This window comes from Mobula birostris, chromosome 3, assembly GCF_030028105.1.
Source record: "Mobula birostris isolate sMobBir1 chromosome 3, sMobBir1.hap1, whole genome shotgun sequence".
Lineage (NCBI taxonomy): Eukaryota > Metazoa > Chordata > Chondrichthyes > Myliobatiformes > Myliobatidae > Mobula > Mobula birostris.
This window is the reverse complement of record NC_092372.1, coordinates 232,328,081-232,353,795: the sequence shown is the minus strand read 5'-3', so window position 1 is coordinate 232,353,795 and position 25,715 is coordinate 232,328,081. Positions and strand designations below refer to the sequence as shown.

Sequence of the window (25,715 nt, the reverse complement as noted above, 5' to 3'; positions counted from 1 at the left end):
ACCTTTCGTAAGCTTTTCTCTTCCTCTAGCTAGATTTTCTACATCCTTTGTACACCATGGTTCTTTAACCGTACCATTCTTTCCCTGCCTCAATGGAACATGCCTATGCAGAACTGCATGCAAATGTTCCCTGATCATTTGACACATTTCTGCTGTGCATTTCCCTGAGAATATCTGCTCCCAATCTCCTGTTTAATAGCATCATATTTCCCCCTACCCCAATTAAATGTTTTCCCAAACTGTCTGTTCCTATTCCTCTGCAGCACTATGGTAAGGAGGTAGAGTTGTGGTCACTACCTCCAAAATGCTCTCCCTCTGAGAGATCGGACACCTGACCAGGTTCATTTCCCAATACCAGATCAAGTACAGCCTCTCCTCTTGTAGGCTTATCTACATATTGCATCAGGAAACCTTTCTGAACCCACCTAAAAAACTCCATGCCATCTAATCCCCTTGTGCTGAGGAGATGCCAATCAATATTAGGAAAGTTAAAATCTCCCATCACAGCAACCCTATTATTATTGCAGCTTTCCAGAATCTCCCTCCCTATCTGCTCCTCGATATCCCTGTTACTATTGGGGGATCTATAAAAACACCCAGTAGAGTAATTGCCCCTTTCCTCTTTCTGACTTCCATCCACACTGACTCAGTAGACGATCCCTCCATGACTTTGTCCTTTTCTGCAGCCGTAACACTATCCCTGATTAGCAATACCACGTCCCCACCTTTTTTTTTGCCTTCCTCTGTTCTTTTTGAAACATCTAAAGCTTGGCACACTCAGCAACCATTCCTGCTCCTGAGACATCCAGGTCTCTGTAATGACAATGTCCCCATGGTGTATCAGCACAGTCCACTGTCTTTTGAAGAGCGTTTCTCTGTCCTGTTGGGTGTGGGCTTTCACCGATTCTATTGTGTTTCTTGGATTTAGTGAGCATGCCCACAAGAAAGCGATCCTCAGGGTTGTTTATAGTGATATAGCTGTACTGTGATAATAAATTTACTTTCAACTTTGAGAGGTGAGACAGAGTCCATGGAGGGAAGGCTGCTATCTGAGTCCACAACTATCTGCACTTTCTTGTGGCTATCGGCATAAAGTGGACAGGGTGGAAAGTCATGCCTTTGGACTCTGGGGGAGTGGTGGTGCTGCACAAACTGTGGTTTACAAGGCTGGGAGGAGGGACAAGCTGTGGGTGGAGAGGCACGGTGTGTGTGTGGGGACAAGCACTGAGTGGAGAGGCACGCTGTGTGTGTGTGTGTGTGTGTGTGTGTGTGTGTGTGTGTGTGTGTGTGTGAGTGAGAGAGAGAGAGAGAACAGTTGGGAGAAGGATTGGGTCACTGAGTGGGATTGGTTACCAGGAGCAGAGAGCTGGTGGGGATGGGCTGTCACAGGTTTAGCTCTGCGAAGAAGCGATGCTGATGCTGTGTGTGTGGGGGTTCATGAGTGTGTAGGGGTGGGGGTACAGGCCATCTCCTGTGTCACACTGCAGGGGAAGTTGTCCTGATGGTCTGAGTGTAGGGGTGGGGGTACAGGCCGTCTCCTGTGTCACACTCCAGGGGAAGGGTTCCTGATGGTCTGAGTGTAGGGGTGGGGGTACAGGCCATCTCTTGTGTCACACTCCAGGGGAAGGGGTCCTGATGGTCTGAGTGTAGGGGTGGGGGTACAGGCCGTCTCCTGTGTCACACTCCAGGGGAAGGGGTCCTGATGGTCTGAGTGTAGGGGTGGGGGTACAGGCCGTCTCCTCTGTCACACTCCAGGGGAAGGGGTCCTGATGGTCTGAGTGTAGGGGTGGGGGTACAGGCCGTCTCCTGTGTCACACTCCAGGGGAAGGGGTCCTGATGGTCTGAGTGTAGGGGTGGGGGTACAGGCCGTCTCCTGTGTCACACTGCAGGGGAAGGGTTCCTGATGGTCTGAGTGCTGACTCTGATTTGCAGGAGATCCGGATTGAGAAACTCCCAGGGGAGAAGCTGGGAATCAGTGTGCGTGGGGGAGCGAAAGGACACCCTGGCAATCCGTTCGATGCCACCGATGAGGGTATCTTCATTTCCAAGGTATGTACGGTACGGACCGGACCAGCACGTGGGGTATCAGGGTATTAGTGCTGATGACTGTCGGCACTGGACCTGGGATCCGTGGGGTGGGGTGGGGTGGTGTTTGGGAGCCCAGGGGACTATCTCACCTTCACCCCTACCCACACCCCTCCTGCCCACCTCCCAATGCCTGCTCCGTCTCCCCTCCCCTCATACCTTTGTTCTGACCCTTGCCTTGACCCCAATGCTGACCCTCACCTGAACCTGACCCTTGTCCTAACCTTTACACTTGTGCTGACTCCTATGCTGACTGTTTTCCTGACTACTTCTCCAGAGCTGGCCTTACCCTAACGCTGTCTCTGACCGTGTCCCTGACTCCGATGCTGATCCCAATGCTGACGCCCTGTCTCTGACCGTGTCCCTGACTCCGATGCTGATCCCAATGCTGACGGTTTCCCTAACCCGTCTCTGACCGTGTCCCTGACTCCGATGCTAATCCCAATGCTGACGGTTTCCCTAACCCGTCTCTGACCGTGTCCCTGACTCCGATGCTAATCCCAATGCTGACGCCCTGTCTCTGACCGTGTCCCTGACTCCGATGCTGATCCCAATGCTGACGGTTTCCCTAACGCTGTCTCTGACCGTGTCCCTGACTCCGATGCTGGTCCCAATGCTGACGGTTTCCCTAACCCTGTCTCTGAGCCTCTACCTGACCCTGTTCATCCGTTATGCCCCAGGTGAGTGCAAGTGGAGCAGCAGGGCGTGATGGGAGGTTGCGGCCAGGGCTGCGCATTCTGGAAGTGAACAACCAGAGTCTTCTGGGGACCACCCATAGTGAGGCCGTCCGCATCCTGAGAGGTGTAGGCGACACCCTCACTGTCCTGGTGTGTGACGGCTTCGACCCCAGCACTGCCCCCACTCTCGCCGAGGTAAGGGACAGTGCGGAGGTGGGAGGGGAGTCTTCGATGAATGCTGGAGCGTATGGGGGAGTGGTGGGAGTCTTAGGGTTGTGGCTGGGCTGACGGGTGAGTGTAGGGGGTTTACTGATGGGGGTTGGGGGAGTAGTGGGGTTGTTAATGTGGTGGGATCGGTTGAGCATAGGATTTACCGGTGGGTGTGATAGGGTTTTGGGATTTTCTGGTGGGTGTGTTAGGGTTTTGGACAGGGGTGAGTGTAGGGATCTACCGGTGGGGATTGGGGGAATGGTTGGAGGTTTTAGCGGTTTGGACAGGTGAGGGTAGGGATTTACCGGTGGGTGTGATAGGGTTTTGGGATTTTCTGGTGGGTGTGTTAGGATTTTGGACAGGGGTGAGTGTAGGGATTTACCGGTGGGGATTGGGGGAATGGTTGGAGGTTTTAGCAGTTTGGGCGGGTGAGGGTAGGGATTTACTGGTGGGGATTGGGGGAGCGCTGGGGATATACACAGTAGCCTGGGGTATATCTCATCCAGTCCCGGTGACTTATCTAACTTAATGCTTTTCAAATGCTCCAGCACACCCTCTTTCTTAATGTCTATGTGCTCAACTGTTTCAGTCCACTGTAAGTCATCCCCACAATTGCCAAGGTCCTTTTCCCTGGTGAATACTGAAGCAAAGTATTCATTAAGTACCTCTGCTACCTCCTCCACTCCTCCAACTCCATGCACAAGTTTCCACTATCGCACCTGATTGGTCCTATTCTCACGCGACTTATCCTCTTGACTTTCACACACTTGTAGAATGCCTTGGGGTTTTCCTTAATCCTGCTCACTAAGGCTTTCTCTGGCCCCTTCTGGCTCTCCTAATTCTATTCTTAAACTCTTTCCGAGCAGCCTTGTAATTTTCTAGAGCTCAAAGAGTACCTAGTTTCTTGAACCTTTCGTAAGCTTTTCTTTTCTTCTTAACTAGATTTTCTACATCCTTTGTACACCATGGTTCTTTAACTCTACCACCCTTCCCCTGCCTCAACAGAACATGCCTACGCAAAACTCCATGCAAATGTTCCCTGATAATTTGCCACATTTCTGCTGTGCATTTCCCTGAGAACATCTGCTCCCAAGTTTCTGTTTAATAGCATCTATTTTCCCCTACCCCAATTAAATGTTTTCCCAAATTGTCTGCTCCGAGATCGAGTTGTGGCCACTACCTCCAAAATGCTCTCCCACTGAGAGATCTGACACCTGACCAGGTTCATTTCCCAATACCAGATCAAGTACAGCCTCTCCTCTTGTAGGCTTATCTACATAGTGTCAGGAAACCTTTCTGAACCCACCTAACAAACTCCACTCCATCTAAACCCCCTGCTCTAAGGATATGCCAGTCCATACTAGGAATGTTAAAATTACCCATCACAACAACCCTATTATTATTGGACTGTTCCAGAATCTGCCTCCCTATCCGCTCCTCAATGTCTCTGTTACTATTGGGGGGTCTATAAAAACATCCTGTAGAGTTATTGCTGCTTTCCTGTTTCTGACTTCCAACCACAATGACTTAGTAAGCCATCCCTCCATGACTTCCTCCTTTTCTGCAGCCGTGACACTATCCCTAATTAGCAATGCCATGCCCCCACCTCTTTTGCTTCCCTCTCTATTCTTTTTGAAATATAGAAACATACAAAACCTGCAGCACAATGCAGGCTGTTTGGCCCACAAAGCTGTGCAGAATATGTCCCTACCTTAGAACTACCTAGGCTTACCCATAGGCCTCTATTTTTCTAAGCTCCATGAATCCTTTCAGGAGTCTCTTAAAAGATCCTATTGTTTCTGCCTCCACCACAGCTGCCGGCAGCCCATTCCAAACACTCATCACTCCCTGCGTAAAAAACTTATCCCTGTCATTTCCTCTGTACCTACTTCCAAGCACCTTAAAACTATGCCCTCTCGTGCTAGTTGCTTCAGCCCTGGGAAAAAGCCTCTGACTATCCACACGATCAATGCCTCTCATTATCTTATACACCTCTATCAGGTCACCTCTCATCCTCCGTCGCTCCGAGGAGAAAAGGCCGAGTTCACTCAACCTATTCTCATAAGGCATGCTCCCCAATCCAGGCAACATCCTTGTAAATCCCCTCTGCACCCTTTCTATGGTTTCCACATCCTTCCTGTGGTGAGGTGACCAGAACTGAGCACAGTACTCCAAGTGGGGTCTGACCAGGGTCCTATATAGCTGCAACTTTACCTCTCCGCTCCTGAAGTCAATCCCACGACTGATGAAGGCCAATGCACCGTATGCCTTCTTAACCACAGAGTCAACCTGCGCAGCAGTTTTGAGTGTCCTATGGACTCAGACCCCAAGATCCCTCTGATCCTCCACACTGCCAAGAGTCTTGCCATTAGTGCTATATTCTGCCATCATGTTTGACCTATCAAAATGCACCACCTCACACTTATCTGGGTTGAACTCCATCTGCCACTTCTCAGCCCAGTTTTGCATCCTGTCAATGTCCCGCTGTAACCTCTGACAGCCCTCCATACTATCCACAACACCCCCAACCTTTGTGTCATCAGTAGATTTACTAACCCATCCCTCCACTTCCTCAACCAGGTCATTTATAAAAATCACAAAGAGTAGGGGTCCCAGAACAGATCCCTAAGGCACACCACTGGTCACTGGCCTCCATGCAGAATATGACCTGTTTACAACCACTCTTTGCTGTCTGTGGGCAAACCAGTTCTGGATCCACAAAGCAATTTCCCCTTGGATCCCATGCCTCCTTACTTTCTCAATAAGCCTTGCATGGGGTATCTTATCAAATGCCTTGCTAAAATCCATATACACTACATCTACTGCTCTACCTTCATCAATGTGTTTAGTCACATCCTCAACAAATTCAATCAGGCTTATAAGGCACAACCTGCCCTTGACAAAGACATGCTGACTATTCCCAATCATATTATGCCTCTCCAAATGTTCATATAAGTCCTGCCTCTCAGAATCTTCTCCATCAACTTACCAACCACTGAAGTAAGACTCACTGGTCTATAATTTCAAGGGCTATCCCTACACCATTTCTTGAATAAGGGAATAACATCCTCAACTACAGAACCTACAATCCTACAGAACCTCTCCCATCCTCACTGATGATGCAAAGTTCATTGCCAGAGGCTCAGCAATCTCCTCCCTCGCTTCCCACAGTAGCCTGGGGTACTTCCCGTCCGGTCCAGGTGACTTATCCAACTTCATGCTTTCCTTTCTTTTCAAATCTTTTTATTATTATTATTATTATTCAAAAAATAACATGAGTACGTCGAAGTAAGCAACACTTACAATGTCTCAAGGAAAAAAACATTATTTTAAAGATTGAAAAATTTTTGTGATAATAAAAAAACCCTACTAAGCAGAAAAGTGTGTGGGGGGGAACTCCCCCATTAGGTGTACAACCCCATCATACAAAAAGCTTCTAAAGATAAACATCAAACTGCCAGCAAGAAAAAAAATATACCAGAAATTTACAATTAGATCGTGGAGAAAATCTATCAATTAACTCAAATGATAATAACGATCAAGTGAGCCCCATCTTTTCTCAAAATCAAATAAAGGTTCAAAGGTTCGACTTCTAATTTTCTCCAAACTGAGAAATAGCATCACTTGAGAGAACCATTGTGGCAAAGTGGGAGCCGTTGTATCCTTCCACTTCAACAAAATGGCCCTCTTAGCTATCAATGTAACAAATGAAATAACATGTTGGTCAGACACAGAAATACCACAGATATTTTGAGGAATTATTCTAAAAAGCACAGTTAATTTGTTAGGTTGTAAATTAATTTTAAGTGCTTTAGAAATTGTCGAAAAAACTGACTTCCAGAAATGTAACAGTATCGAACAAGACCAAAACATGTGTGTCCGTGTAGCTGTATCAGTTTTACATCTATCACAATAACTATCAACACTGGGGAATATTTTAGACAGTCTCTTCTTCGTCAGATAGTAACGGTGTACAATTTAAAATTGAATCAGCGAATGACTAGCACAGATCGAAGAAGAGTTAACCAGCTTCAGAATCCGCGTCCAATCCTCCATCATAAAAGTCAAATTGAGTTCCTTTTCCCAATCTTGTTTAATCTTAAATAAAGGACGCTTATCCCATTGTAACGGTAAATTATAAATTAATCCAATAGAACCCTTCATTGAAGGGTTCATACTCATAATAGTATCTAACAGGCCAGCATCCAATATATAAGGAAAATTACTTAAATATTTTTGTAAGAAATGTCTAAATTGAAGGTATTGTAAAAAGTGTGAGTATGAAAGAGAATATTTATCAACTAATTGTTCAAAAGACATCAATCTATCTACTTTAAATAAATCCAAAAAAGAATTAATACCTTTACTTTTCCAAAGTAAAAAAATTGGATCACTCAAAGAAGGCTAAAAAAGTAATTTTGATAAATTAAGCTACAAAGTTTAAATTTTTTAAGATTAAAAAAAAGTTGCGGAACTGGAGCCAAATTTGTAAAGAATGCTTAATCACAGGGTATAGGTTTAAATTAGCAACTTTAGCCAATTGTATAGGTAAAGCAACTCCCAATAACGAGGTTAAATAAAACCGTTTCACAGCATTCAATTCCAGGTCTACCCAAATTGGCCGATCATTCTTATCAACCCAATATAACCAAAAGGACATGTATCGCACATTAACAGCCCAGTAATACATTCTTAAGTTAGGCAAAGCAAGTCCTCCATCCTTTTTCAACTTTTGTAAGTGACATTCACTAATTCTTGGTCTTCTATTATTCCAAATAAAAGATAAAATAATAGAATCAATCCGATCAAAAACCTTCTTAGTCAAAAAAAACAGGGATATTGTGAAATAAATATAAAACTAGATGCTTTCCAAAAGCCCCAGCACATCCTCTTCCTTAATATCTACATGCTCAAGCTTTTAAGTCCCCTGCCAGTATCCTTATCTGTAGTGAATACTGAAGCAAAGTATTCATTAAGTACCTCTGCCATATCCTCCAGTTCCATACACAGTTTTCCACTGTCACACTTGATTGGTCCTATTCTCCATGTCTTATCCTCCTGCTCTTCACATACTTGTAGAATGCCTCAAGATTTTCCTTAATACTGTCCGCCAAGACCTTCTCATGGCCCCTTCTGGCTCTCTTAATTTCGTTCTTAAGCTCCTTTCTGCTAGCCTTATAATCTTCTAGAACTCTACCATTACCTTTCTACACCATGGTTCCTGTACCCTACCATCCTTTCCCTGTCTCATTGGAACGTATCTACGCAGAACCCCATGCAAATATCTCCTGAACATTTGCCACATTTTTTCCATATGTTTCCCTGAGAACATCTGTTTCCAATTAATGTTTCCAAGTTCCTGCCTGATAGCCTCATATTCCCCCTTACTCCAATTAAACATTTCGCTAACTTGTCTGTTCCTATCCATCTCCAATGCTATGGTAAAGCAGATAGAATCATAATCACTATCTCCAAAATGTTCTTCCACTGACAGACCTGACACCTGACCAGATTCATTTCCAAATACCAGATCAAGTACAGCCTCTCCTCTTGTAGGCTTATCTACATATTGTGTCAAGAAACCTTCCTGAACACACCTAACAAACTCCACCCCATCTAAACCCCTCACTCTAGGGAGATGCCAATCAATATTTGGGAAATTAAAACCTCCCACCACAACAACCCTGTTATTATTATTCCTTTTCAGAATCTGTCTCCCTATCTGTTCCTCAATGTCCCTGTTACTATTGGGTGGTCTATAAAAAAAAAACACCCAGTAGAGTTATTGACCTCTTCCTATTCCGAACTTCCCACAGAGACTCCGTAGACAACCCCTCCATGACTTCATCGTTTTCTGCAGCCATGACACTATCTCTGATCAACAGTTCCACACCCCCACCTCTTTTGCCTCCCTCCCTGTCCTTTCTGAAACACCTAAAGCCCGGCACTTGAAGTAGCCATTCTTGCCCCTGCACCATCCGAGTCTCTGTAATGGCCACAACATCACAGTTCCAAGTGGTGATCCACGTTCTAAGCTCATCCGCTTTATTCATAATACTCCTCACACTAACATAGACACATCTCAAAGCATCGGTCTGAGTGCATCCCTTCTCTATCACCTGCCTATTCTCCCTTTTGCACTGTCTCCAATCTTTCTCTATTTGTGAGCCAACCTCCCTTTCCTCTGTCATTTCAGTTTGGTTCCCACCCCCCCAGCAATTCGAGTTTAAACTCTCCCCAGTAGCCTTTGCAAACCTCCCGCCAGGATATTGATATCTAAAGCCTGGCACATTCATCAGCCATTCCTGCTCCTGAGACAGTCCAAGTCTTTGTAATGGCCACACCGTCAGAGTTCCACGTATTGATCCACGTTCTAAGTTCATCCAAGCTTTTTATGAAACTGCCTGCATTGAAATATACGCATCTCAAACCATCAGACTGAGTGCATCTTTGCTCTAACATCTGCCTATCCTTCCTCACAAACTCCCTACAAGCTGTCTCCAACCTCCCTATCTTCTGCCTCTTCCCACTGCAAATCTAGTTTAAACCCTCCCCAATAGCATTGACAAACCTCCCAGCTCAGATATTGGTCCCCCTTGGCTTCAAGTGCAACCCGTCCTTTTTGTACAGGTCACACCTGCCCCCGAAGAGGTCCCAATGATCCAAAAATCTGAATCTCTGTCCCCGTTCCAATCCTTCAGCCACGCATTAATCCTCCACCTCATTCTATTCCTACACTCACTGTCACGTGGCACAGGCAGCAATCCTGAGATTACTACCTTTGAGGTCCTGCTTCTCGGCTTCCTTCCTAACTCCCTATATTCTGCTTTCAGGACCTCCTCCCTCTTTCTACCCATATCATTGGTACCAATATGTACCACGACATCTGGCTGCTCACCCTCACATTTCAGGGTATTGTGGATGCACTCAGAAACATCACAAACCCTGGCACCTGGGAGGCAATCTACCGTCATTGTTTCTTTTTAGTGTCCACAGAATCTCCTGTCTGTCCCCCTAACTATAGAGTCCCCTGTTACCACTGCCCTCCTGTTCCATTCCCTACCCTTCTGAGCCACAGGGCCAGACTCTGTGCCAGAGGCACGGCCACTGTTGCTTCCCCCAGGCAGGTTGTCCCCCAAAACAGCACTCAAAATGGAGTACTTATTGTTCAGGGGGACAGCCACAGGGGTGCTCTCCACTGCCTGATGCCCTCCCTTCCCTCCCCTGACGGTCACCCACTTGTCTGTCTCCTGTGGCCCCGGGGTGACTTCTAAGATCTGTTGGAGTTCTTCGAGGAAGTAATAAGCAAGATGGACAAGGGAGACCCAGTGGACATCATTGACTTGGATTTTCATAAGCAATTTGATGAGGTGCCACACATGAGGCTGCTTTAGAAGATAAAATCCTATGGCATTACAGGAAAGATACTGGCATGGATAGAGGAAGCAGTGAGTGGGAATAAAGGGGTTTTTTCCTGGTTGGCTGCCAGTGACGAATGTTGCTCCTCAGGGTTCAGTATTGGGAACACTACTTTTCACATTGTTCGTCAACGATTTGGAGAATAGAATTGATGCATTTGTGGCAAAGTTTGCGGATAATATGAAGATAGGTGGAGGGGTAGGTAGTGCCGAGGAAGCAATATGATTACAGGAGGACTTAGACAAATTGGAAGAATGGGCAAAAAGTGACAGGTGGAATACTGTGTTTGGAAATGCATAATAGAACATAGAACATAGAATAGTACAGCACAGTACAGGCCCTTCGGCCCACAATGTTGTGCCGACCCTCAGACCCTGCTTCCCATATAAGCCCCCACCTTAAATTCCTCCATATACCTGTCTAGTAGTCTCTTAAACTTCACTAGTGTATCTGCCTCCACCACTGACTCAGGCAGTGCATTCCATGCACCAACCACTCTCTGAGTAAAAAACCTTCCTCTAATAGCCCCTTTGAACTTCCCACCCCTTACCTTAAAGCTATGTCCTCTTGTATTGAGCAGTGTGCCCTGGGGAAGAGACGCTGGCTATCCACTCTATCTATTCCTCTAATTATCTTGTACACAATAATAAGTGGAATAGATAGAGTGGATAGCCAGCGCCTTAAAAGAATAATGCACTCTTTTAAAAGGAGCAATAGTGCGGACTATTATCTAAATGGAGAAAAAATTCAAACATCAGAGATAGAAACAGACTTTGGAGTACTCGTGCAAAACTCCCAGAAGGTTAATTTACCGGTTGAGTCTGTAGTAAAGAAGGCAAATTCAATGTTGGCATTTATTTCAAGGGGAATAGAATATAAAAGCAAGGAGATAATGCTGAGCCTTTATAAGACACTAGTCAGGTTGCACTTGGAGTATTGTCAAAAGTTTTGGGCCAGCAAGTAGTGAATCTGTGGCAGAGAATTCCTGGTGGAGGCCAAGTCCATGGGTATACTTAAATCAGAAGTTGATGGTTTCCTGATTGGTCAGGGCATCAAAGGATATGGCTAAAAGGCAGGTGTTTGGGGTTGAGTGGGATCTGGGATCAGACATGATGGAACGGTGGAGCAGACTCGATGGGCTGAATGGCCTAACTCTGCTCCTATGTCTTAAGGTCTTATAGGGGCGTCTGGCATTCTCTCCAATGTTGAGTGGACAATTGGGCCATGCCCGTTGTCCTGGTGATCAAGAAAGGGAAGGCCGGGACCATTCGCTTATGTAGGTATTTCAAGATGAGCATCAACCCGGTGTTACGTACTGTGCAGTATCCCCTGCCATGAAAAGAAGATATGTTTTCACCTTTGGCAGGTGAGGCGAGGTTTTCAAAGATTGACTTGTCACAAGCCTGCCTGCAAACAGGAGACTGAGGAGCCAAGCAGGAAGTTTGTCACAATCAACACTCACAAGGGATTATTCCAGAATGATTGTCTCATGTTTGGTGTTGCATCAGCTCCAGCAAATTGGCAAAGAGCAATGAACTAAGTACTCCAAAACATCCCAGGAACACAATGTTACCCTGATGATATCATCGTGACTAGCAAGAAAGAGGAAGAGCACCTCCGGAGGCTTGGTAAAGTGCTTGCCAGGCTAAGTGAGTATGGTCTACGCACAAAGAGACAGAAATGTGAGTTCTTCAAGAATGAAATCTCAAATTGTGAACATGTCTTTGACAAGCATGGCTTACGTAATTCACAAGAGAAGACTGAAGCAGTGCCACAGGCATTTGAACTGTAAAATATATCACAACTCAGGACATACTTGGGCCTTGTAAACTACTACCACCAGTTTCTCCCAAACATTGCTACAGTGCTGCACCCATTGAACACACTGTTACAGACAGGAGCAAAGTGGGAATGGCCAGAAAGATGTGAAAAACCATTCAAAGAAACAAAGAGACCAGTAACATCTGATGAGCTGCTCACCCATTATGACCCATCCCTGCACATCAGACTAGAGTGCGATGCGTCCCCTTATGGCATTAGAGACGTTTTGTCACACATTATGAAAGATGGAACTGAAAGCCCAAATGTGTTTGTTTCAAGATCACTGACAAGCGCAGAATACAACTATTCACAGATCGACCAAGTCTAGTATGGGGAATAAAGAAGTTCCACCACTACCTCTGTGGACAAAAGTTTACGCTAGTGGCAGATCACCAGCCCCTTGTGACTACTTTCAATCCGAGGAAGGGAACTTCAGTGATGACTGGAACCTGGTTACAACGTTGGGCAATATTCCTAGGAGTCCACTCTTACGACATAGAGTTCAAACAACACTGATGGCTTATCATGTCTTCTCTATTGCTGACTGAAGAAGCAAAGTCTTCATACTGTGACCTAGCAGAAGTGTTTCACAAACAAGAGAAAATCTGCAGGTGTTGGAAGTCCGTCCTGCCGAAGGGTTTTGGCTCAAAACGCCGACTCTACTCTTTTCCATACGTGCTGCCTCCCTGCTGAGTTCCTCCAGCGTTTTTTGAGAAGTGTTCCACACCAGTTGCCAGTAACAAATTCCGAAATACAAGAGAAGCAAGGAATGAGCCGACATTGTCAAAAGACTATGAAATCTCCAGGCTGGGATGGACAGCTCATGGTAATCCTATGTTTCCAGTGTTCTCAGCGAGACGAGACCAACTGTCGGTATGTCAAAGAACACTAATATGTGGATCTCGTATTGCGGATCCCTCTAACTGTGCATCAGAGTGAAAAAATCTGCATGAAGGACACCTGGGTACAGTCAGAAGAGTCTCACCCTGAACTATGTCTGGTGGCCAGGAACACTTGGCCAAAGGCTGTTCAGGATGCCAAAAAGTTCAAAATGCACCCCCACAGGCACCGTTACATCTGAGGGTGGGGCCGTCATCACCATGGCAAAGAGTACATAATGACTTTGCTGAGCTATTCATGGCCTCCGTGCCCCTGATTGCTGTGGATGTTCATCTGAAGTGGCCAGAGCTTATACCAATGAAGTTAACCACCTCTCTGCTCTAAGTACTACCTTCACCAGAAATGGCTTACCAGAACACATTGTGAGGAACAACAGAACATAATACACATCATAAGATTTCTGACTCTTCATGAAGAAAAATGGCATTAGACATTTCAAGTCAGCTCCTCACCACGCAGCAATGAATGTGTTCGCTGAAAGGTTTGTCCAACCATTTAAGAAGTCCATTAAAGTGATGGAGAAGGAGGACAGTTCTCTACAGCACAAGGTGGGTAACTTCCTTCTCCTGCATCGGAACTCTATTCATGCGACGACAAATCAAATACCCGCAATGCTGTTCATGAACAGAAATCTGAGATATTGCATAGACCTCCTGAAACTAGACCTCCAAAGGGAAGTTCAGAATAAACAGTTTAAACTGTTGCCCAAGTGAATCTGCAAGAACCTTCAACATTGGACAGAAAGTCCTCGCCAAAGAACACAACTGAGTCGAAAGTATCCAGCAAGACGGACACATTACAGACACCAGACTTGCCTCTCAGTGATGATCGTGTCACTGACAGCAACATGAAACTGGAAACCAAGAATGTTGTCTTTGACAAGACACCTCCCAAACCTAATGCCAGTCCACAAGTCCAGAGGTGTGATGAGAATGTTATCACTGACAAGGCACCTGCCAAACCTGATGTCACTTCACAGGTGCAGAGGTGCAATCCTGAAAGAAGAGAATGCAACCCAAAAACTGAACCTTCAGAACTGTGAAGTTTGTTATGGACTGTCATTGTGAAAACATGTTTATATGGAATATGGGTTATGAAAGGGAAATTGTATGTTTTATACATATACAGTTTATATTGCATTCATCTCAAGGGGGAGGAAGTGTAATGTATAGATCTGTTTCTTTGATAGCAATTACCCCTCCTTAGCACAAAGTATTGATCTGTTGTTTGCACTTGTGTATTATTCTCTCATCTCGCTGTAACATGAATTCATGAATTAAAGCCATCTGCTGTGTGTGTGCTTTCATTTAATAATTTGATATATACACTCTGTAGTTGAGCTCAGGCTCAACATGTGGTATTACAGGAAAGATTCTAGCATGGATAAAGTAGTGGCTGATTGGCAGGAGGCAGAGAGTGGGAATAAAGGGTGCCTTTATTGGTTGGCTGCTGGTGACTAGTGGTGTTCGACGGGGATCTGTCTTGGGACCGATTCTTTTTACGTTGTATGTTAATGATTTGGATGATGGAATTGATGGCAAAGTTTGCAGACAATGTGAAGATAGGTGGAAGGGCAGGTGGTTTTGAGGAAGTCGAGAGGCTACAAAGTACTTAGACAGATTAGGAGAATGGGCAATGAAGTGGCAGATGGAATACTGTGTCAGGAAGTGTATGGTCAGCACGTTGGTAAAAGAAATGAAAGGACTGACTATTTTCTGAATGAAGAGAAAACACAAAAACAAAACTGAGACACAAAGGGACCTGGGAGTCCTTGTGCAGGATTTCTGAAAGGTTAATTTGCAGGTTGAGTCTGTGGTGAGGAAGGCAAATGCAATGTTAGCATTCATTTCAAGAGGACTAGAATGTAAAGCAAGGATGTATCATGGCTGAGAAGAAAATTGGATCCATGATGAAATGGTGGAGCAGACTCAATGGGCCAAATGGACAAGTTCTGCTCCTATATCTTATGATCCTATGGTAATACTGAGACTTTATAAAGCACGGGTGAGGCCTCGCTTATACTGAGAAGTTTTGAGCACCTCATCTTAGAAAGGATGTACTGAAACTGGAGAGGGTTCAAAAGACGTTCACGAAAATGATTCCAGGATTGAATGGCTTGTCAGATGAAAAGTTTTTTATACTCTGAGCCTGTATTTACTGGAACTTAGAAGAATGAGGGATGACCGAATGATGAACAACCTTGAGTGGATGAGAGAATGTTTCTGATGATAGGAAAGTCTAAGAACAGAGGACACAGCCTCAGGATAGAGGAACGTCCTTTTAGAATGGAGATGAGGAGGAATTTCTTTAGCCGAAAGGTGGCGAATCTGTGGAATTTTTTGCCATAGGCAGTTGTGGAGGACAAGTCTTTATGTATACTTAAGGCAGAGGTTGATAGATTCTTGATTGGTCAGGGCAATTACTTGGAATACTGTGCTCAGTTCTGGTCACCTCACTACAGGAAGGATGTGGAAACCATAGAAAGGGTGCAGAGGAGATTTACAAGGATGTTGCCTGGATTGGGGAGCATTCCTCATGAGAATAGGTTAAGTGAACTCGGCCTTTTCTCCTTGCAGCGATGGACGATGAGAGGTGACCTGATAGTGGTGTATAAGATGATGAGAGGCATTGATTGTGTGGATAGTCAGAGGCTTTTTCCCAGGGCTGAAATGGTTGTCACAAGTGGACACAGGTTTAAGGTGCTGGGGAGAAGGTACAGAGGAGATGTCAGGGGTAAGTTTTTTACACAGAGTGGTGAGTGCGTGGAATGGGCTGCTGGCAATGGTATGGAGTCAGGTATGATAGGGTCTTTTAGGAGACTTTTGGATAGGTACATGGAGCTTAGAAAAATAGAGGGCTATGGGTAAGCCTAGTAATTTCTAAGGTAGGGACATGTTCGGCACAACTTTGTGGGCTGAAGGGCCTGTATTGTGCTGTAGGTTTTCTATGTTTCTATGTTTTTATAAATGGATATGGAGAGAAGGCTGGAGATTGAGGCTAAGAGGAAAATGTCCACTATAACATGCCATCCGATATAATATATCCATGACTGATATAACATGGCTGTGTCCAACATAACATACCTATGTCCAATATAACATGTCCAAGTCCAATATAAAATGTCTGTCCAATATAACATGCTCCTAACATAACATGTCCATGCTCAATTTAACCTGCCCATGTCTGATATAACATTTCTATGTTCATTATGATATGTCCATAGAACCATATAACAATATAACAATTACAGCATGTAAACAGGCCATCTCGGCCCTTGCAGTCCATGCCGAAGGCTTACTTTCACCTAGTCCCATCTACTTGCAGTCAGCCCATAACCCTCCATTCCTTTCCTGTCCATATAGCTATCCAATTTAACTTAAGGAAAACACACAGAGGATGCAGAGGGGGATCACAAAGGCGAGGAAAGAGGACTGGGTCAAGACAACAGAGACCTATGGAGAAGAGGAGTTCGGTGGGTAATAAAATGGACGAGTTTGGGAGTGAAGTGTGATGTGCTTCACTGGAACGGGGCTGCACGAGGACATACCCGATCAAAACTTTTCCATGGACGGCTTCCAGACCGTTCGGGCTGACCGGAAGTGCACTGAGAGCAGTAAGTATAGAGGAGTTGGGTGCTTACTATTCTGGTTAACAACAGATGGTGCAATCCGGGTCATATTACGATCGAGGAACGTGTTTGTGGACCGGATATTGTACTTCGGCCACATTCCACCGAGATACAACACTGGGCGGCACGGGAGGTCGTTCCTGCCTGTGGCCATCGAACTTGCAGCTCCTCCCATGGAGGGTCAGACACCCTGAGCCAATAGACTGGTCCTGGACTTTTTTCCATCTGGCATAGTTTGCATTTTGTTGTTTGATTGTTTGTGATTTTTGTATCGCTATATTTATGCTCTATTCTTGGTTGATGCGGCTGTAACAAAACCCAATTTCCCTCGGGATCAATAAAGTATATCTATCTATCTATCTATCTTTAAATGACAACATCGAACTTACCTCAACCACTTCTGCTGGAAGCTCGTTCCACACAGCTACCACTCTCTGAGTAAAGAAGTTCCCCCTCATGTTACCCCTAAACTTTTGCCCTTTAACTCTCAACTCATGTCCTCCTGTTTGAATCTCCCGCACTCTCAATGGAAAAGCCTAGCCACAGAAAAAGCCAGCGAGCACTGTGAGGGTCATGTTTTTTAACTTCTACAGTGCGTTCAACACCATCCGCCCTGCTCTGCTGAGGGAGAAGCTGACAGCGATGCAGGTGGATGCTTTCCTGGTGTCATGGATTCTTGATTACCTGACTGGCAGACCACAGTACGTGTGCTTGCAACACTGTGTGTCCGACAGAGTGATCAGCAGCACTAGGGTTCCACAGGGGACTGTCTTGTCTCCCTTTCTCTTCACCATTTACACCTCGGACTTCAACTACTGCACTGAGTCTTGTCATCTTCAGAAGTTTTCGGATGACTCTGCCATAGTTGGATGCATCAGCAAGGGAGATGAGGTTGAGTACAGGGCTACGGCAGGAGACTTTGTCACATGGTGTGAGCAGAATTATCTGCAGCTTAATGTGAAAAAGACTAAGGAGCCGGTGGTAGACCTGAGGAGAGCTAAGGTACCGGTGACCCCTGTTTCCATCCAGGGGGTCAGTGTGGACATGGTGGAGGATTACAAATACCTGGGGATACGAATTGACAATAAACTGGACTGGTCAAAGAACACTGAGGCTGTCTACAAGAAGGGTCAGAGCCGTCTCCATTTCCTGAGGAGACTGAGGTCCTTAACTTCTGCCGGACGATGCCGAGGATGTTCTATAAGTCTGCGGTGGCCAGTGCTATCATGTTTGCTGTTGTGTGCTGGGATAGCAGGCTGAGGGTAGCAGACACCAACAGAATCAACAAACTCATTCGTAAGGCCAGTGATGTTGTTGGGAGGGAACTGGACTCTCTGACGGTGGTGTCTGAAAAGAGGATGCTGTCTAAGTTGCATGACATCTTGGACAATGTCTCCCATCCACTACATAATGTACTGGTTGGGCACAGGAGTACATTCAGCCAGAGACTCATTCCACCGAGATGCAACACTGAGCGTCATAGGAAGCCATTCCTGCCTGTGGCCATCAAACTTTACAACTCCTCCCTTGGAGGGTCAGACACCCTGAGCCAATAGGCTGGTCCTGGACTTATTTCCTGGCATAATTTACATATTAGTATTTAACTATTTATGGTCTTATTACTATTTAATTATTTATGGTGCAACTGTAACGAAAACCAATTTCCCCCGAGATCGATAAAGTATGACTATGACTAATTCTATCTATCCCCCTCATAATTTTAAATACCTCTATCAAGTCCCCGCTGAAGCTTCTATGCTCCAAAGAATAAAGACCTAACTTGTTCAGCCTTTCTCTGTAACTTAGGAGATGAAAACCAGGCAACATTCTAGTAAATCTTCTCTGTACTCTCTCTATTTTGTTGACATCTTTCCTATAATTCTGTGACCAGAACTGTACATACTACTCCAAATTTGGCTTTACCAATGCCTTGTACAATTTCAACATTACATCCCAACTCCTATACTCAACGCTCTGATTTATAAAGGCCAGCATACCAAAAGCTTTCTTCACCGCCCTATCCACTTGAGATTTCACCTTCAGAGAACTATCCCCCTGTTTTACTGCATTCTTCAATGCCCTACCATTTACCATGTATGTCCTATTTTGATTAGTCCTACCAAAATGTAGCAGCTCACATTTATCAGCATTAAACTCCATCTGCCATCTTTCAGCCCACTCTTCTAACTGGCCTAAATCTCTCTGCAGGCTTTGAAAACCTACTTCATTATCCACAACTCCACCTATTTTAGTATCATCTGCATATCATCCATGTCCAATATACCCCTGTATACCTGTCCAATTTAACATCAATGACTGATAATAAAATGTCTGTGTCCAACATAACATGCCCGTGTCCGATATAACATAATTATAAGGTATGGAGCAGAATTTGGCCATTTGGCCCATTGAGTCTGCTCCGCCTTTTCATCATGGCTGATCCAATTTTCCTCTCAACCCTAATCTCCTGCCTTTGCCCCATATCCCTTCATGCCCATACTAATCAAGATTCTATCAATCTCTGCCTTAAATATACATAAAGACTCTACAGCTGTTGGTGGCAAAGAATTCCACAGATTCAACATTCTCTGGCTAAAGGAATCCCAACTCATCTCCATTCTCAGAGGACGCTGCTCTATTCTGAGGCTGTGTCCTCTAGTTAAACCCTTCCACCACAGGAAACATCCTCTCCACGTCAACTCTTTCTTTTCACTATTCAGTAGGTTTCAATGAGGTCACCCCTCAATCTGCTGAATTTCATTGAATACAGGCCCAGAGCCATCAAACATGTTTCATACAACAAGCTATTACATCCTGGAATCGTTTTTGTGAACCTCCTTTGAACCCTCTCCTTTCTGAGATAAGGGGTGTAAATCATCTCACAATACTCCATGTGAGGCCTCACCAGTGCTTTATAAAGTTAACATTGCATTCTTACTTTTATATTCTAGTAATCTTGAAATGAATGCTAATATCACTGCAGACTCAACCTGCAAATTAGGGAATCTTGCACAAGGACTCCCAAGTACCTTTGCACCTTAGAGTTTTGTATTCTCTCTCCATTTAGAAAACGGTCAATCCTTTCATTTCTTCTACCAAAGTGCATGACCATACACTTCCCAACACTGTAGTCCATCTGCCATTTCTTTGCCCATTCTCCTAATCTGTCTGTCCATCTATTGTCTCTCTATTCCCTCAGAACTACCTGCCTTGCCACCTGTCTTTATATCATCTGCAAAATTTGCAACAGAGCCATCAATTCCATCATCCAAATCATTAGCATTTAACTTTCAAAGAATCAGTCCTAACAAAGCCCCCTGTGGAACACCACTGGTCACCGGCAGCCAACCAGTAAAGGCTCCCTTTATTCCCACTCTTTGCCTCCTGCCAATCAGCCACTGCTTTATCCATGCTAGAATCTTTCCCGTAATACCATGGGCTCCTAGCTTGTTAAGCAGCCTCATGTATGGCACCTTGTTAAAGGCCTTCTGTAAATCCAAGTACACAACATCAAACATTTCTCCTTTGTCTATCTTGCTTGTTATTTCTTCAAAGAGTTCCAACAAATTGGTCAGGCAAGATTTTTCCTTGAGAAAACCATGTTGGCTGTGGCCTATTTTACCATATGCCTCCAAGTACCCCAAAACCACATCCTTAAGAGTCAACTCGAACATTCTCCCAACCACTGAGGTCAGACTAACAGGCCTATAGTTTCCTTTCTTCTGCCTCTCCCCTTTCTTAAAGAGTGGAGTGGCATTCCAGTCTTCTGGAACCATTCCAGAATCTAGTGATTCTTGAAAGGTCATTACTAATGCCTCCACAACTCTTCATCCATCTCTTACAAAATTCTGGGGTACGCACTATCTGGTCCAGGTGACTTATCTACCTTCAGATCTTTCAGTTTCCCAAGAGCCTTCTCTCTAGTTATGGTACCTTCACACACTTCATGCCCCCTGACACCTGGAACTTCCACCATAATGCTAGTGTCTTCCCCCTGAGACTCTGGTGGTCTCTCTGAGATGGATCCCATCACCCCCAAAAGGCTGGACACTTCTCCTCACTGATCTCTACAAGAGACACAGCAGCATGTTATTGGAATGTGAATTGTATAACAACACAGCACAGGTACACAATCTCTGCATGATCAATTTGCTACAGTAAATTAGTTCCTTTCTGCCTGCACAATATCGATATCACTCTGCTCTCAATACATCCATGTACCTGTGAAAGAATCTCTGAAAATTTTCTTTTATTTCTGCCTCTACCACACTACCAGTGTGTTCCAAACATCCATCTCTGTCTGCACAACATACTTGCCACCCACATCTCCTTTCAACAGACCCCACACAGCTCACAGTTCTCACAGCTGAACTGCATGTTCTCTGGGATCAGACATTTCCAAAGCAGGTGACACGCTTTGCGCGTCTCCCCAGTGAACACCAATGTTCACTGCTCCTCCTCCCATTGCCAGGGATCTCAACCTTGTGATAGTTGCCCAAGGGTTCGGGTCTGGCAAACAAAGGCTTGGAATCTCTCCTTAGACAGAGGAGATGAGCTGGCGGGGAGGCAGGGCCAGTCCATGAGGGAGAGGTGGATGGGGTGGGGGGAAGGGATTATGACTGGTTGGTATATATTATATATGTGAGAGTGATGGGTGGGGAATGAACAGTGGAGTTTGATCTGTGTGGATGATGAGAGTGGGAATGGGTGGTTTGTGATGGGTTTGGGTGTGATGTGTGGGCGGAGTGATGGGTGGGAGGGGTGTAACGGGTTGGGTGTGATGGTTGGATGTGATGGTTTGGGTGTGATGTGTGGGTGGATTGATGAGTGGGAAGGGTGTGATGAGTTGGGTGTGATGAGTTGGGTGTGATGGTTGGATGTGATGGATTGGGTGTGATGTGTGGGTGGATTGATGGGTGGGAAGGGTGTGATGGGTTGGGTGTGATGGTTGGATGAGATGGATTGGGTGTGAAGTGTGGGTGGATTGATGGGTGGGAAGGGTGTGATGGGTTGGGTGTGATGGTTGGATGTGATGGTTTGGGTGGGTGTGATGTGGAAAGGATACGATGTGTGGGAAAGGTGTGATGGTTGGATGTGATAGTTGGATGTGATAGTTTGGGTGTGATGTGTGGGTGGATTGATGGGTGGGAAAGGTGTGATGGGTTGGGTGTGATGGTTGGATGTGATGGGTTGGGTGTGATGTGGAAAGCATACGATGTGTGGGAAGGGTGTGATGGTTGGATGTGATGGTTTGGGTGTGATGTGTGGGTGGATTGATGGGTGGGAAAGGTGTGATGGGTTGGGTGTGATGTGAGGAATGTGGTGATGGGTGGGAGTGACGTGTGAAGGAATGATGTGTGGTGGCAGGGGTGTGATTTGTGGAGGTAGGTATGGGTAGGAGAGGAGTGATGAGTAGGAGGCATGTGATTGGTTGTGTGTGATGTGTGGAGGGAGTGATGGGTGGGAGGGGTGTGATGGGTGGGAGGGGAGTGATGGGTGGGAGGGTGTGATGGGTGGGAGGGGTGTGATCTGTCAGGTGTGATGAGTGGAGGGAGTGATGGGTGGGAGGGTGTGATGGGTGGGAGGGGAGTGATGGGTGGGAGGGGAGTGATGGGTGGGAGGGTGTAATGGGTGAGAGGGGTGTGATCTGTCGGGTGTGATGAGTGGAGGGAGTGATGGGTGGGAGGGTGTGATGGGTGGGAGGGGAGTGATGGGTGGGAGGGTGTGATGGGTGGGAGGGGTGTGATGGGTGGGAGGGTGTGATGGGTGGGAGGGGTGTGATCTGTCGGGTGTGATGAGTGGAGGGAGTGATGGGTGGGAGGGAGTGATGGGTGGGAGGGTGTGATGGGTGGGAGGGAGTTATGGGTGGGAGGGAAGTGATGGGTGGGAAGGGTGTGATCTGTCGGGCGTGATGAGTGGAGGGAGTGATGGGTGGGAGGGGTGTGATCTGTCGGGTGTGATGAGTGGAGGGAGTGGTGGGTGGGAGGGGTGTGATGGGTGGGAGGGGAGTGATGGGTGGGAGGGAGTTATGGGTGGGAGGGGAGTGATGAGTGGGAGGGGTGTGATGGACTGGTTGTGGTGGATAGGAGGGCTGTGTTGTATCAGGAGACTGATGTATTGGAGTGAGTGTTTGGGCTCTTTCCTCGGGCTCTCTGTGGTCAGCGACCTTGGTTACAGTCCCCGGCTCCTACACCACTAACAGACCATTTGCTGTCCACGATATCAGTCTTTGGAAGCCCCCCCCCCCCACTTTGCCAACCCCATTCGTGGGTGTCCCAGACTCCTACCTGTCCAGGTGCGAATCCAGATGTTCTCCTGGCGAGCACTGGCCAGTCTGCAGCAGAAGAATATGAGCCAGAGGGCGAGGGTGACGGAGACCAGAGCGGACACCCAGAGCAGTGGGAGGACAGCCGGGTCCGCAGCAGAGCCTGAGGGAGCTGCAGACATCCTCCTGTCTCTCAAAGGCACGCCGTACACTACCCACCACTTAACCCCTCGCGCGCTGCCCGCCGGCGGGGTGTGGTGCCAGTGAGGGGAAGTTGTACAGATGGCAGATATTAGTCTGGTCCACGTGGAAAATCCGAGTCTGCTTCTTGGAATGATTTGGAAGGAAAACAAGGATGTGGAGCCAAACCTCCAGGCAACGCCTCGCACTGTGCTCCATTAACTGTTTCCAGAGAAGACAGCAGGGTTAACCCTTGCATTCCCAGAGAATCCTGAATTACATTGAGCCAGTCTGTAACTGAACAGCTCCCAGGGTTTACACACTATCATACGTACAGCTCCGATCAGGCCCTTCGGCCCAACTATTCCATGCTGACTGTGTTGCCCACTGACCTGGTCCCATATGCCGGCTTTGGGCTTTGGCACTGTAAACCTCTCCTGTCCATGTGTTTACCCAGTTTGTCTTTAAACATTGCTAATGTGCCCAGTTCAACTACTCTTTCTGGCAGCTCGTTCCAAATACACACCACCCTTTGTGTGAAGAAACTGTGAAGAAATTCTGATCTACAACCTGTACGGCTAGTGTGTTACTGTAAATCCATGCTCTCTTGTCATAGAATATTATTGTCATAGAACACTACAACACAGAAACAAGGACTTCGGTCCATCTAGTCTATGCCAACCATTAATCTGCCTCATCCCATCGACCTGCACCTGAATCATAGGCCTCCATGTCCTTGCTGTCCAGGAGCCTATTCAAATTTCTCTCAAACATTGAAACCAAACCCACATCCACCAGCTTGTTCCACGTTCTCACCACCCTCATCTTCCCTTTAGACATTTCACCTTTCACACGTAACCTATGACCTCTAGTAGTCTCAGCCAACCTCAGTGGAAAAGGCCTGCTCACATTTACCCTATTAACTTAATAATTGTATACTTTTCCTTTCAGCTCTTCTTCCCAGTGTTTTCACCCTGTCAATCTCTTTCATGATCTTATGCACTTCTCTCATGTCACACTGCAATCCCAGTCTCCTATTAAAATCCCAGTCGACACAACTTGTTTTGTAACTCAGGCCACCAAGACCAAGTAACATACTGGTAAGTCTTTTCTGTATTCTTTTTTTGTTTTATATTTTTCCTATAACCCTAGATGTCATGATTAAAGGTGAAAGGTGAAATGTTTAAAGAGAACGTGAGGGGAAACTTTTTCACGCAGAGGATGATGAGAGTGTGGAATGAGCTCCCAGCACAAGTGGTGGATGCGAGCTCGATTTCAACAACTCAGAGAAATTTGAATAGCTAGATAGATGGGAGGGGTATTGGGGGGCTATGGTCTGGGTGCAGGTCAGTGGGAAGAGGCACAAACTAGATGGCCCAGTTACCATGTTTTAGTGTTCTATGACTATTGCTCTCTCCTCTCCCTTTACTGCGCTCCTCTATCACTGAGTCAGACCAGAGCAGCACAGAAACAGGAACAGGGCATTTGGTCATTGAATCTAGAACATAGAAGGCTACAGCACAGGAACAGAGCACCTGGCCTACAAGGATATGCTGAACCAACTAAAAAGCAAATCAAAAACACCCAAACACTAGTCCCTCCTGCCCACACCATTCCTATATCCCTCCATCTTCCTCACATCCATGTGCCTATCCAAATGCCTCTTAAAAGCCTCTAATATATTCGCCTCTACCACCATACCAGGCATCCACCACTCCGACTGAAAAACTTGTCCCTCACATCTTAACCTATCTTCTCTCACCTTCAATGCATGCCCTCTGTTACTAGGTATTTCAACCCTGGGAAAGAGATACCCTGTCCACTCTATCTATGCCTCTGGTAATCTCGTAAACCTCTATCAGATCTCTCCTCAGCCTCGACGCTCCAGAGAAAACAACCCAAGTTTATCCAGCCTCTCGTGATATCTAAACAAGACAGCAAGCTGGAAAATCTTTTCTGTACCCTCTCCAAAACCTCCATATCCTTCCTATCAACACACATCAAAGTTGCTGGTGAATGCAGCAGGCCAGGCAGCATCTCTAGGAAGAGGTACAGTCGACGTTTCGGGCCGAGACCCTAACGGTGTTGCTTGAATTTCCAGCATCTGCAGAATTCCTCGTGTTTGCGTTTTTATATCCTTCCTATGGTGGGGGCGACAAGAACTGCACAGTGTACTCCACATGAGGCCTAACCAGAGTTTTATAAAGTTGCAACATAACCTCTTGACTTTTGAACTCAGTGCCTCGACTAATGAAAGGCCTATTAGGTCCATGCCAATGATGGCACCAGTGTCTGCATTGCTAGAGTGGAATAGTGATGAAACTGCCGGGAGGGCTGGGAGAGGGATGTGATTCAGAGGAGAGTATTGTTCATAGCTCACTGTAATCCATTGGGAATGCTGGGGGCCGGATCAGCAGGCATTCCACACAGACTGATTTCCCAGCCAGTGCTGGCAGGAGCCTGTAGAAACCACCAGCATGGCAGAGAGATGCACAGCTTGGCACAATCACACACAGCATTTCCTCTGAGA

The 25,715-nt window shown here is 46.1% G+C and overlaps 1 protein-coding gene across 3 annotated transcripts in view; it reads right to left on the bottom strand.

The window, feature by feature from the left end:
* LOC140195654 (plectin-like) overlaps window positions 1-23,314 on the bottom strand; it is a 435,007-nt gene extending 411,693 nt beyond the window's left edge. For all 3 annotated transcript variants that reach the window (XM_072254355.1, XM_072254356.1, XM_072254359.1), the window contains exon 1: window positions 23,028-23,314. In XM_072254355.1, the coding sequence (XP_072110456.1) occupies window positions 23,028-23,187 (160 nt within the window). In that variant the 5' untranslated portion in view covers window positions 23,188-23,314. The remainder of the gene's footprint in view (window positions 1-23,027) is intronic.
* Window positions 23,315-25,715: the final 2,401 nt, after the last annotated feature.